We start from the raw sequence: 14180 nt of genomic DNA on the forward strand, positions 1-14180 counted from the left end.
ATAACTGAGGCCTCTGGTGAACGAGTTTATTCTTCTTCACTTACCAAGAACGACAAAAAAGGAAAAAAAAAAATGCAGAGAATGAGAAAGAACAGAGTGCTCCTCTGTGTGTTCCGAATTCAAAGAGCGGCAGCTGGCAGACATTTGCGGAGGCCTCAATCCTCAAGAAAACCTCTGGAAATGCTTTACGGATTTCCAGTGTTGATGTGGTTAGTCATTAAGTAGATTCGGGGACTTAAATCACCTGTTTCCTGTGTTCTTATGTATACTAATGATAAAAAGATTAAATTAATGTGAACTGACTGACATATGAGTACTGACTAAAGTGATGTGTTTCCATCGCCAGATGCAACATTTTGAAACAAGCTTTCCTAATTTGCTCCCTAATTTCACCTGCAGATACTTTTGGTGTGGCTAAAAAGACCCTCTAAGGTCTGAATATAATTCTTTATGTCAGCATCTGTGTGTTGTTTGAACCTCATCGATGCACAAACGCTCATATTCATGTTATATATGGACCAGTTAAATCACAGTGGTCCCCTCAGAAGTTTCACTACAGCCTCACAAGGGACAGTAATGCACTGGTTTGTCAAGTGTCTACTAAGCGAGGAAGAACTTGGCTGGAAATCTATATAGTACTTTCCCACTAGGTAATTAAGGTATTTTCCTGTGATCTCTCCACAGTATTGGTCATAAAAAACAAATATCATTGCTGTTTCTCCTATTTTGCTGATTTGTAGTTTTCTGATATGTGTTTGGCACCACCCTTTGACTAGGAGTGTTATTATCTCTGTCAACGAGCACAGCCAGAGTAATCATGAATTTCTGACCTATACATGGAAGTCCCCTAGGAGTCCTGGGGCACCCTAGTGGGCAAGGACAGATCTTATGTCCCACAGGCATGACGTTTAAGGAAACGCTAGAGCGGACTGGGGGATATAATTTTGCCTTAGGCTACATTTGCTGAAAGTGTAATTAATCCTTCTTTCTTGAAAATTACATTACTTAGATGCTGCAGGACCTATGAGCTTCACAGCCGACCTTCCACTTATCACATTATTCACCTGACAGATTACAGTTTATTTTTAGCTCCCCACACCTCTTTGCTGGCATTTAATTATGCATGTCTTCTCATGCACCGATAATCTGTTATGGTGACAAAAAAGAATTTATAGTTCAGACGACAGAGATAATAAGGTAAAAAGTTTTCTGTTTTTCTCTTTTTGTCTATGCAGTGTTGCATGATCAAAGATTTCAGTCTAACTTTTAAAGAAGGAAGAGGGAGGAAGTCTGAATTTAAGGTTTCTCGGCTTTCTTGGCTTAAACTTACAGGTCAGTCCTAACCCGGCCACACAAACACATCTAACTAACGCTCTAAGTAAGGATTATAAAACCGACAGGCAGTGATGGGGACGGAAAGGAGCGCAACCTGAAGGTATGTCATGTCTGGAAGCCGCAAGATGATGCATTCCCAGGATGCCCAGCTGCACATGATCGTTTAGTGCTGACTACTGACTAAAAGGGCTTTCGGGCATTTTTCCCCTCTTCTGTAAAGCAGACACTGAAAATGGCACTGATTATGCCTGAGCTGAGTTTTTTTGTCTCTAGGTACTTATGCAGCACTCATTTCATTACATCATGCAATCGTTCATGTTTCGATTACCGGTCGAGTGTGGGTCTCTATTCTCTCATTGATTTTCCCATTGAGAGCAAAGCCCAGAAGCAGTGCTGCAAAGACAGCATCCATTGTTTCCACTCAGATGGCATGATGATGATCTCACCGGCAGCTGCGTGCCAGCCTCTGCTCCACTGCTAGTGCTAGACTTCATCAAGTGAAAAGTTGCTGTTAATTACCAGTCCATATTTGAGTACTCGTCACTCGACAGGGTGGTAAGACATCAGAATGGGTGCAGATTTAAAGCGGGAGACAATGGAATGGGATCGAGTGCTTTTAGAGATCACTGATTTGAAGTAATGGAAACCACATTAAGATGGAAAGAAAACAGGACACACTGGCTTAGTGTCGGATGTTAGCCTCTGCACAGCGACTAGAGTGGCATTTTCATGCAGGAAGTCTGCAATTAAAGGTTGTTTAGCTGGTGAGCAAGACCTGTTTGCTTTATAGATTTGAGAAAACAGTCAAGACAAGCCGGCATACCCCTCCCATCCTCCAAAGGTCCAAGGTTTAAGACTGACATGTTTCCCTGTCGGTCTACCATGATTGATTGACTTTACCTTGGGGTTAATCACAAATGGAAAAGATAAGGAAACATTTTGTGACAATCATACATTACTTTGGTTTCTTGCTTTTATCTGTCAGGAAGCAAAGATTAAATAATCTCTCATGACATGAACTAAGGCATGACAGGGTTATCTTCTTATGATTAAACATTTTAAGCAATCAGAGATAGACAGATACTTATGAATCCATAAATAAAGTTGAAGACAGAAGAAGCCAGTGAAGCAAAATTACCATTATGGGATAAGATATACAAGAGATGCTCAGTAACAAGGCTTTCAGGTATTGACAGTTGGGCTCTCTCCAAAACAGTCTAAATTATTGATGCTGTGAGCATGTGCAATCAATGGCATCTGCCTGACAGAGATTCAGTCTCACAGTTTGTCTTTTATTGGCCCATTCTTATTGCTCTTATGGCTCTCGGTGCCCATCAAGTTCTTTCTCAGACACATTTGACAAAGTCGCTCTGCACAAAGTTGGTAATTCCCCAAAAGTTCCAGAGGAAGCATTACATCAGACTCTAAACATATCATCCTTTCACCTCAGAGACAAATGTGTTGCACAGATGCAGGTATTTCCATGCCAGTCTAGTGAGTTCATAAATGAGGAGACAACTCATTGACTTGTCTGAAGGTTTACCTTCTTTTATTTTTCCCAAAAACCTCTGGCAGAGAGCTCCTACTGCTTGCACTATTGAGCCAAAGGCAGTTAATATGCATAAATCTACTTCTGACTATAAACCTGGAAATTCAGGTTACTAGCTCGTTTTTGCTTTCTCTGTCTTCAAGCCATGATTCCCCTCAAAGGACATCTGTCCATCTCTGAGTTCACCAAGGACCTGATTAATGACCTGGCTAACCCAGCACTCAATACTGAACCACACTACACCAATCTAATTAGCCAGTGAAGACCGCCCAGACTGTAGCATCTTGTCCTCCTTCTCTCCATGCATCAGAATGAGGCAACATTAAAATGGATGGACGAATCTGAATTATGCGCCTTGGACTCAAAGGTTGCCTATCATGAATGATAGAACTATTTGGCCGAAATTGGAGTCAGAGAATAAACGTGAAATATAAAATGAATTGATTGCTATGCATCTGACTGAGCAAGAGATGATTTGTACATGGGTCCCAGGGCATCCCAGCTTGTTGCAACACTGCTGACATGCTTAACGAAAGAGAAATGAGAATTTGTGCTCTTCTAATACCACTTTTGATGACTGGAGCTCAGACTGCAACTCAACCCTCAGAAATCTCAGAAATCAACAGCCAGCCGAAAACCCTGCTGGTTCAATTGGCTTAGAAATTTGAAGGTGTGTGGTTCAAGGTTTTTTTCTGATTAGTGCTAGAAATTTGTCTCAGCCATTATAGCAGACAACTTTGAAAAACTTGATTTTAGGGCCAAGTCCAAATCCTGAACATGATCAATCCGGTAACAGGGCCATTTGGATTTAAAACACCCTGACAAGGGAAAGACAATCTCTCCATATTTGGGTATTAACAAGGGAGTTTTCCATCAGTGAGTCTAATATTTTTTAAACAGTTTTTAAGGGTGACCATGTTTCTTCCTGATCCACTCAGTTTCTTGCTGAGTTCCTCTGCAGGACAATCTGGACCCTGCCAAACCCTCACACAGAACACCAAACAGACAGACTCAAAGCTGTGTAAATATGCAATTATGCACTGATTATATTAGCTTGAAGGAAAAATAAAGAAAAAGCTTGCTTATGTCCCTCCCCAAGAAAATATTTGGCTTTGGGTCAGCTCTTTTATTCATCCCTTGAGATATCCACTGGGGCCAAACATTTAAGAAAAGAAGCATATGCTGCTGACAAAAGTAGAAAAAGAAAAACATCCAGGGTATTTATAAGAGTTAGGGGCCTTGGGTTAATAAATCAAAGACAGTGCACATGCATGAAGGTAGGGCTATGGTTGTGGTATCACTTGGGGGGGTTCTTTGTGATGTGAGCAGACTCGATATACGTGTCTTATCCCCATCATGGGATGACGGAACTAAATCCTTAATCTTCCCACATAAAGTTCCCTTGGTGGGTGATGATCGCTCTGTGAAGATAAGCCAAGAGACAAAAAAAAATATGGCAGAGCCTGAGCCAGTTTGTGTGTTTGGAGAGTGTGTGTGTGAAGCTTGGCAGAATGCCTGGATTAAATCCGAGCATCTCCGGAGGCAGTCTCAGTTCTAAAGGAAGGGGAAAGTTATTAGGTAGGACTGGACGACAGAGGGAGATGCAGGAAGACAGGAAATAGTGACAGAAAGAGTCCACACATTTATGCCAAGGATAGATGGCATTCTGTTGAAGAACATGAACATTTGGAGGGTGACACGGGCATGTTTTTGGACAAAAACAATGAACAATTATTTCTAGGTTTGGGCCAGTTATCTGTGTTAAGGTACAGTTTTTATCCACCAATCAATACACCATCAATCCCTCCATTTTTTAAACCTGCATAATCCATGCTGAATCATGGGGTGTGGGTAAGTGGTAAGAGGCCATAGTGCACCATGGATTGGTCGCCAGTCCATCACAGGAAACAGAGACAAACAGGACAGACAACCATCCGCTCACACGTTCATACCTATAGGCACTTTTGAATGGCCAGTGAACCTAACATGAATGTTTCTGGACTGTGACTTTCAGACAATGACTTCTCCCAAAAACACTACTGCAGACAAATTTGAATATTTTCTGTTGTTATTAATCTTTCCCCAGTAGCTAAAACTGGCCTATTGAAAGCAATTTCCTTTAATACCTGAAATTAATTTTACTTATTACACAAGACAGGATACCTGAATCCACTCCTTGTTTGAGTCCTCTGCTGGCGTCCATGCATTTTCGTAGTAGTTGAGTCTGGAGCGCTCTGGGGACCAGCTGGGGTTGTACTGGGATGAAGCCATGATTTGGTCTGATGTTATCTCTCCCGACTCCATTCCCAAAGGATCGCTGCAGTCAAAGTCTGAAAAGCAGAGGAGGGGAGAGAGGAGATGAAAGTCAGAAAGAGAGAGACTCAGAAAAAAGATAGGGGAGACAGTGAAAGACTTTCAGCTGTATTCTACGCAGCCAATATGTAGTCAAAGAATGTGCCTTGTGTTTCCCTTCCTCGAATTCAAACAAATTTCTAGGGGGGGTGGGAGGCCTCTGCATGACTGGCCGGAAGAAAACGGCAAATCCACAGTGCCTCAGCAAATCCTTTCTATTTCTCTTCCAGTACTTTTTAATGGAAGCTAGATGGAAGCGTTCTACATTAAGACGTAAAAATGTCCTCATAAAACATTCAGTGTGGTTTATGCTCGTATTAGGCGTTACAGTGACTTTCGCTTCAGTTATTTTTTTCCACTGACAGAATGTGTTACCCTTACCTCCCTGAGGGGAGTTTATCTCTTTCTGCAAACTGTATTGCTCTCGTGTTCCAAGAGTACAAAGTCAGTATGAAGGAAATCTTTTGTGCATACTTTTAAATCATTTGTATTCTTTTTCCAATCCTAAATATAAATTCATTTGCTGTAAAAATAGCTATGTGCTTGCATCCACATGCACACTTGGAGGCCTCTGGATGAAGAGCAGCGTTGAAAAGTTATGTGGTGGCTGCCTGAGAGCTAACACAGATGGTCTCCCCATCTGTTGCACTGTTAGCACACCCTTACTCAATGGGTCATCGTGTGTATGCCTTGCAGTCTTTATGTGCAGCTACATATGCATGGGTTCATACTTGCAAGTACGTAAGGGTCTGTAAGCGACTGATGAACTGTCTTGCTCCTCTTCGCTCTGACTCTTACTTTCAAAGGAGGCCAACATTATTAACCATAGATCATCGAAAACACAGTGAGGCATTTATTTTCTACTGAAGTCATATCTGATCATGTGGGTTACCAAGCACAGCCAGGCTTAATAGCTGAGCAAATATAGGTGAATGGAAGGGAATGAGAGCAAGGGAAGGGAAAAGAAAAGATAAGGCCCGTTTTTAGCACCTTATCACATCTCATCAGTGGTTTTCAGCTACCCTTTAGCTCACCATGTAAAATCAGAAAAAAGCTAGTGTGCATTATGCATTAGGGGATTATTAAAGATTCAGTTGGTACAAGCTTGGAAAAGCAAAGGCAATGTTTGGAGACTTTCTCCCTCAAATGCATCTAAGATGATGATGCAAAACCAACCAACTCACTCTTCAATCGAGGTATTTACTGATGGCAGTTGAGATATTTAACCGTTCCTCTCTAACGGTGAATATGAGAAATTGCTTTGCATAACCTGATCTTGGATGTGTGATTAAAAGCAGTTGTGTAACTCTTAGAAAAGCAACAGCAGCCACAGCTCAGCTCATTACTTTGAGGCAGCCTTGTTTCTCTTGTTTTGCGTGTGCTTCAACAGCATCTGCCTTCCCCTTTGGGCAAGACAAAATCCTTTTTGAAGATGATTAGTAGACTTGTTGAAAGTCATCCACCTCTGTTGCTATTCAGAGCTGGACTGTGTGTGTGGGTGTGGGTCCTTGTATACGGGGTGGTCTAGCTGCCGGACAGATTTACGAGCCTTACCAGAGCTCGTCTTCCTTAATGAAATGTTTAGATGGAGCGTTTTGCAAAATGGGGTCAGGGGGGTCGAGCCCCGTGACAGCGATGTGGCATGTAAAAAGCCCTGGGGGTGTGTGTAAGAGTGTGTGTTCAAGAAAGTTACTGACAGACACTGTCTAGGCAAACTTGTTCCCTGTAACCCATTGCTGAAATGAAGAACCAGGACGCGTTCATTTAATAACTCCTGAAGTCTGTTTAACAACTGGTAATTTGTCATAATTGGACATTTGTATCTGCTTGGGTTATTGCTCCTCTGGTGCTTACATCTGCTGCCCTCAAATTATTTCAAATGTCTTAGCTTCGGTTTAAGCTCCTTCACTTTTCTAAACCTCTCTGGATTTTGTTATATTTGACTTTTTTTCTGTCTCACAAATGGTTATTAGCTGTCTGAGCTGCAGGTAACTAAAACGTAGTTTTGGGGAGACTGTACAGCTGCTCAAATTTTGTTAATTTGTTTTGAATAAAAAGATTTTTAAAGGAATTATTACCTGCTTTAGACCAAACCAGGAAAATGCCATCCCAAATCTAAAGAATCTGTAAAGATTGTATGTTTCCTGACCCATGATCACACCTTAAGGTAGAATTGGATCATCGGTTTAACTACAAGTTATTTATTACATTGAGCAATTTATGAACCCAACAGGGAGTGAGAGCAATGCCCTGGACTGAATCCTACCCAGGGGCCAGCAGATGGTAGGACATACATCCTATGTGTAATCAGTAGTTTAAGGAGCAGATATTACTGCTCAGCAATATATGCAGAAGTTAGGTACCACTCTTGCTTTTGGACTTATTTGATTGCATCTTAGATCCTTATGGACATTTACCTGTAGGGTAAGTATACAGTATAGTGATAAAAAAAAAAAAAAAAGATTTAGGGATGAAAGCAGGAAATGACTGAAATATTTTGGGTAAATTATTATGGCCCACCAAAGTTGTGTTTAGGGGTAACTGATGTAAGGATTTTCTTTGTACTTTCCCGTGGTTGTATTTACCAGATGTTAAACTGCTATTTGAACGTTTAAAAATGGGGGTCAAGTTTAGGCACTTCCTCCTTCAACAATTTTGTGCAAATTTATTTTATATCCTAAAACGAACTCAAACTGGGGAAGAAATCACAACACAGATGGTAAAAAAGTATGGGGATCTGAAATAAAAGTAAAAAAATCATCAGCACAAAGGAATTTTTTTATATTAAGTTTAATCCTCCAATGGGCCTTGAATAAGGAATAAAGATTGCTGGCATAATAACTGAGTCATATAACAGCAGGCTTTGAACCTTGTTTAAGAATGAACGGTTTTAATTTTTCATTTAGGCCACATTTTCAGACTATATAAGTACTTAATGAATTACATTTTGAAGAGTAACAGAATCTTTCCAACACGCAAACCAGTCTGTTTCACACAGTCAAAAAACGTTTTGTCATTACTCAATATTATCATTGTTCACTAAATCAAGAAGGTGCTGAACATTGACGATGGGATGATGACCTTTTACAAAGTTGAAGCAATCTTCAGGTATAATTTTTGGCAAAGTGTTTTTTACACTGAAAAATATGTTTTTTCCTTTTTAAATGAGTTTAAGATGCTTCATACCAAGAAGAGACCACAGAATACAGTACATGTATAGTAATGATTAACGAGAAAAAACATTTAAGATATTTACTTCATATTAATTTCATGGCTACTGGACATTTTACAGTTCATTTCACCATGTGTTTTGTGCTTCACTGTTATTGTGCCAGCTCACCCTCTGGTACGGTCCGGTCGTGGACAGTGAAGTTGGCAGAAAAGCCTTCTTTAGCGATGGCGCTGTCAGTGTTGATTGTCAGAGCCAAGATGCCTGTGTAGGAGATGATCCTGCCTGGGGTGTTCTGACCACAGTACCTTCCGATGTAAGGCCCGACTGCAGAAAGAAATGACAGAAAAGCACGAATATTGTTACACTGGGTTAGACTTAATTCTGTATTGCTTGTTTGCTGCAGCCCTGTCACACATGGGTTTAACTAGTAAACCCCCCACCCCTAGTGTGAAAACTAGTGTGACAGTGTGGAATGGCACTGAGCCCATAAAGAGGCATGAGAAAAACTTCCTGGCATTCCAGGCCCGCTTGCCTGCCGGACACAAAGAGAAAGAAGGGCGACCTATGGTGTGGGGCCAGGTCACAGTCTCTGTCTATTTGCTTGGCTGTAAATACCATTAACCCAGACTCATTTTCTTTGACAGCCATGGTCCAGTGGGTTTTGTAAAGGAAGTCAAACAAGTAAAAACAGAGCAGGGACAATAAGAGAACATTAAAAGACAGAAAGCAATAAAAGCACAAGACGCACGTTCCGCTGGGAAGCCTGAGAAGAATGGGGGAAGCACAGAGGAACGTTAGGGGGAGACAAAGATAGAAAGAGAGGAACCTGGGGAAAGAGTGATAGTAGCAAGGGAGAGCAAGAGAACACAGTGACCTTGCTCCGTTCCTTTGATGTGTGCTATGATTCATGCACATTTATGAATGTGCGTTCCTGTCAGTGCATAGGGACCTGCAGCTTATCTGTGATTAGTAATGCTGTGATCAGCAGTGAGTGACAGTCCTGCCTCCCCGAGGCCCTCCTGTCATCCAAAACATGCCACTTCCAGCCCAGCTCCAACATAAAAGGCAAAGCTCAGGCCATAAGGGGGGCTTATGGGGCAGTGGCGTGACGGCTCAGATTAATCTTTTTAAACCAGGTGCCCGGTATATGTTTGTGAAAGTATATGGTGTGCCTTTAAGCCCAGTAAGACCTGGGCTCAAGGAAAAAGAAGCCTATCTGCCAGATTATCTGCATGACTCCACAATGCCATGAAATTTTAAAGAACCTTGCTATGAACTCTGCATTTTGCCTGCCTTCGCATTCCGCAGGGAGGAGGAAGAGAAAGGCGCAGAGGTTCTTTCTTCCTCAGCACCTGTCCAGTGAGTTGTACTTTAAAACGCAATGGGAATGAGGAGGTGTGAATCCCCAGCTGCTTGCCCGAACATCTCCAATCTCAGCACACTCCAGCAGCAAGCATGCCTCCTGTGCTAATGCACTATCGATCCAGCAGGCACAACACAAACTGCCTGGCAAAAGGCAACGCTCTATTTTCCTCCTGTGGCTTATTTTTATACACCGCTATCTGTCACACACAGCAACCCTCAAAGGGTTTTTGATATAAATAAATGTTTGCGACAAGTTTCTGCCACTGTCGGATAAAAGAAAGTCTCATTAACATTTTTCAACCACTGTCATCTTTTAATGTTAACAACTGGACCAGAGAAAATGTCTTATTTTTTGAACCCCTGCTGTCTTCTTTAAAAACTACATTCCAAAAAGTGATAATAACCAGTCATTTTCTCATTTTTCCAACCCTCTGACAGTCTTCTCAATCAGCACAAATCTTGGAAATGAAATGCGCGAAAGCTCCAGGAGAGAGTGCACAAATGAGCCCCACTCTGAGGAATCAAAGGTCACCTCTGCAAAGTTAACATCTTCAGAGATGTGAACTTTAACTAAACTCCCCTGAACAGGCGCCTGTGATTAACACTTCAACCTTATCACCTAGAACGCACGAAGCAGCGAATACTGATGTGCACTGGGGTAAGCGTAGCTAGATAAAGATTCTTTCAGTTTTCAGCTGCGGATGGGTGAGACAGGCTTTCATCTTGCCTGCACCCGGGGGTTGGGATCTCTGGCAGAAAAACTTCAAGATGCGATTTTGCTCGCTGAGTTAAAAAGACAAATCTCAGGCTGTGGAGGCAGCGCTTTAAACTATCCTCACCTCATCTCACCCGCATCCTGCTGATTTTTAAGATGAATAGATTTTGAAAACTGTTTCAGGGCAGTGTTTGATTGTGTGTGTGTTTTTGTGAGTGTATGGGAGTACGTGAAAAAGGGTTCATTGAGGTCTAGTCCGAAATGGTTTAGCTGAATGAATGAATTGGCTAAGGTAGTTTTTTAAGCAGCATTGGTGGAAAATACAAGGGACCAGGGAAATTCCTTTTTGAGTCATTTCCTGTAAGATGGGACTGTCAAACAAAAACCTTCACCCCACATCCTAGATTAGATCTTGAACTCCCAAATGTATTGGCCTAAATAAATTATTGCACAAAGCCAACCCGTGATGTGAAAAACGAAAGGGTGCAAGGCTCTTTTAGGAAGAGCACGTGCTTGGCATTGTTGTATTCTCCTGCTTCCATTGCAGCAAAGCAAATCACTTTTCTTCTGTGTTCCCATTGTTGGGTAAAAAGACAATCTTGTTTTATTATTAACACTACATAGGAACCACTGTTAACAAACAGTATCTGAAAGAGGCATGCATTATATTTATACTAAAATCATTGACATTTGTTCTGAAGGATTAATTGATACATCCAGGTCTTATAGTCTATAAACAATGTTGTTTTCACGAGAATGAGAAAATACAGCTTTTTGGCACATCAATTATTGCTTTACCCTATATGTTTCATAAATCGCAGACTTTGGTTAAAGAATATACTCTCAGAGAAGAATGATTCTGTTTAGCTCCAAGTAGTCCATATGTTACTGTTTTTATGCTTCTCTAATTCTAAGGTGGTTCTCATGCCAAAAAAACCTTTATGTGTTTCATAAATCTAAAACTTGTTTAAGTTGATTATTAGTTGGTATCTCATTATTCCTTTTTTTAACCATGTACCCCTAATGTTGCCACAACCTACAGTATATAGAAATAGTGTAAGCATCTTCATTGCTTTTGTAACTACGTGTTGCCATCGAGTCCGATGAGAAGTCTTTGTTATTATAGCCTGTCAACACCACAGGGCAACTCAAGGACCACTACCATTCTTACCTCAAAATATGACTCTCAAAAATATCGGGAGATCATAACAATACCCACCTTACCAGATGATGTCACATGTTCAATATTGTGAGATCTCGTGACATTAGACCATGTCACACCTTCATTTCACATCCCCAATACCTCTGACAATATAGTTTCGCACAGATACTTGAAATGAATTTAATTAGCAAATTAATGAGATTAGGCTTAATTTGGCATACTGTAACTTTGACCTCTAGATGGGAGAAAAGTGCTTCCAAAACAATCTTTGGTGTGTATAGAGAATGCATCAACAGTCACTAGTGGTATGCATACACAGCCTTGGCTGTGTGGAGATTTGGGGTGAATTAATGTTAATACTCTACAAGGGGTTCATGTATTGTTTTTCACTTTAACTCAAATGACACACAAATGTACAGTTCTACGTGCTTTTTTTGTTTTTTCTCACCTCCGGGAAAACCATCCCAGATCTCCAACCGGTCATAGCGGCAAAATACTCCAGTAGGAGGTGTTGTGTCAGGTTCCAGCTCGAAGCTTTCAAACTCCAAAATAATTTCTGACATCTTTGGGGCAAAGATCATGAAGGTGCAGTCCAGGTTGTTGGGGTATTTCTCTGGGAACCCAGGCGACTTTATGACACCGCTATTGGAGGTGAAGTTCTTGGAGCACTCGGGACCTACAGGGGGGATAGGAGTAAGAAACAAGACAGTAAGTGAGAAGCTGGGAGAAAAAGAGAGAAAAGCAAGGGGAGGGGATACTGATTTTGAATAGCAGTTGTGAATTTGATTTGTTTGAGTTTCCTCTGCTTTCCAGTGTGTTTGTTGAGATGAGAACAGTTTATGGCCCCCAGTAGAGGGACCACCTTCATGGCCCTATTCACAAGGTGCTACATCTGGATCTCCTAACTTTGCCCCTCCCTAACTCTTTGTTTTTTCCCCGTTTTTAGGACAAACATCACTCCACATCCCACTGTGTATGATAAATCAGTGATTTCTGGAACATATGGACCAAACCTGTAAACATTAGTGAAAGGCCTCAATCACCAGAGTCACCGTGAATAAACAGTTTGATTGAAGCTGTAATTCCTCCTTGTCTCACACACATAAGCCCTCATCAAGACATGTCTGCGAAACACATGAGAGGTGCTCAAGCTTGAATGATGGAAGGGAGAGCATTGGTTGTGCATACATCAACACACACATACTCGCACAGTTTTACAGAGAGGAAAGTCAAAATATTTATCCACAGCTCCCCAGAGAGCTGCTTTTTAGCTGATGTAGAGCATTAACACGCTTCCCATTGTAGCTACCTCTCATGAGCACAAAATTATGATTTGAAAATGAGTGACGTGTTGAAAAAAAGATTACTCCAACAGCTGCACGGTGATTTTTACAAGCATAAGAGGAAGCGACGTTAGGATTTGCAGGCTCTATGCAACTACACATAACATCAGAAAAAAAAGAGAAGTACTGTCATTCAGGGCAATTATTTTGGGCCATTAGTGGCAGAAATGTATCCAGGATAACATAATTTTCATGCTAGTCTGGCAGCTGGCATGATGAGTGCAGATGGAGCCAACAGAAACCAAAATTGCAGGGAGTTATCGCTGGATATAGCTGCCGTGCTGCAGTCACTGTAGCTAAATGAATGTGGCAAACTGCTTTTTCCAGCGTCACTCAAGCATCTTGCCGGGCTCTTAATTGAAGACCATCAGGCCCACTTGAGCCTGTCCACCAGCAGAGTGAGTGAGGGGCTGGAGAGCCGTATTGATTTTCTTTCTTCCCAAGCTGAAAGCTTGGGAGCAGCGTTTTGACTCGAAAGAGAGTTGACATTTAGCACAGCAGCTAAAGTGTGGCCTTCGAGAACAGTGGGTACCATTAATTTCACAGCTTCCCCTTGTATTTACTCTGAGAAAATGGAGAGATTTTGCTGAAAGACTGTCTTCCTAGGATGTGGTTCTGCACTTTCCTTTGCTGCATTTGAGATTATGTCTGTCGGTTTGTGGTGAAAAAAAAAAAAACAATAGATGGAGGCCAATTCTGTTAAAATTGTTGCTAGAGTACTCTTCATGGCTGTTGAATTTCCAGTGAATATTGCCATTGATTCTTACTCACTTGCCTGTACCCTGACTCTCACAGTTCAGCAGCTGACTAGAACCGGTGAATGTTTGGTAATGGTTTACTCAAAAACCAAACCCAAACAGAGCTCCCATACATTACCTTAAATGAGTGGTAACAGATCGTAATATAAATGACTTTTCATTCCATCCGTTTTCTCTACCCACTCTACTCTAGCTGTCAATGAGCGTGACGCAGAGTAATTTGGACAGGTTGTTGGTCCCTCCAAGTGATGTGTGAGACAACCAAATGTATGCATACATGCACAATTTGGGATACCTGGAGAGAATCTGCACATAAAAAAATTCTCATAGAAGATCCCTTTGCAGGATTTGTACCCATGTCCTTCTCGCAGTGAGTAAACAGTGCTACCCATCGATATTTTTTGTCTTGCTCCTCAATGCAAGAATCCT

General features: G+C 41.4%; 1 protein-coding gene across 3 annotated transcripts in view; it reads right to left on the reverse strand.

The window, feature by feature from the left end:
- The window catches only part of nrp1a (neuropilin 1a), a 70594-nt gene that overhangs the window by 29745 nt on the left and 26669 nt on the right, over positions 1–14180 (reverse strand). For all 3 annotated transcript variants that reach the window (XM_047349121.1, XM_047349124.1, XM_047349123.1), the window contains 3 exons: positions 12099–12326; positions 8577–8732; positions 5048–5214 (listed from right to left, as the gene is read on the reverse strand). In XM_047349121.1, coding sequence (XP_047205077.1) covers positions 5048–5214; positions 8577–8732; positions 12099–12326 — 551 coding nt within the window. The remainder of the gene's footprint in view (positions 1–5047; positions 5215–8576; positions 8733–12098; positions 12327–14180) is intronic.

This window comes from Girardinichthys multiradiatus, chromosome 21 (assembly GCF_021462225.1).
Source record: "Girardinichthys multiradiatus isolate DD_20200921_A chromosome 21, DD_fGirMul_XY1, whole genome shotgun sequence".
Classification (NCBI taxonomy): Eukaryota; Metazoa; Chordata; class Actinopteri; order Cyprinodontiformes; family Goodeidae; genus Girardinichthys; species Girardinichthys multiradiatus.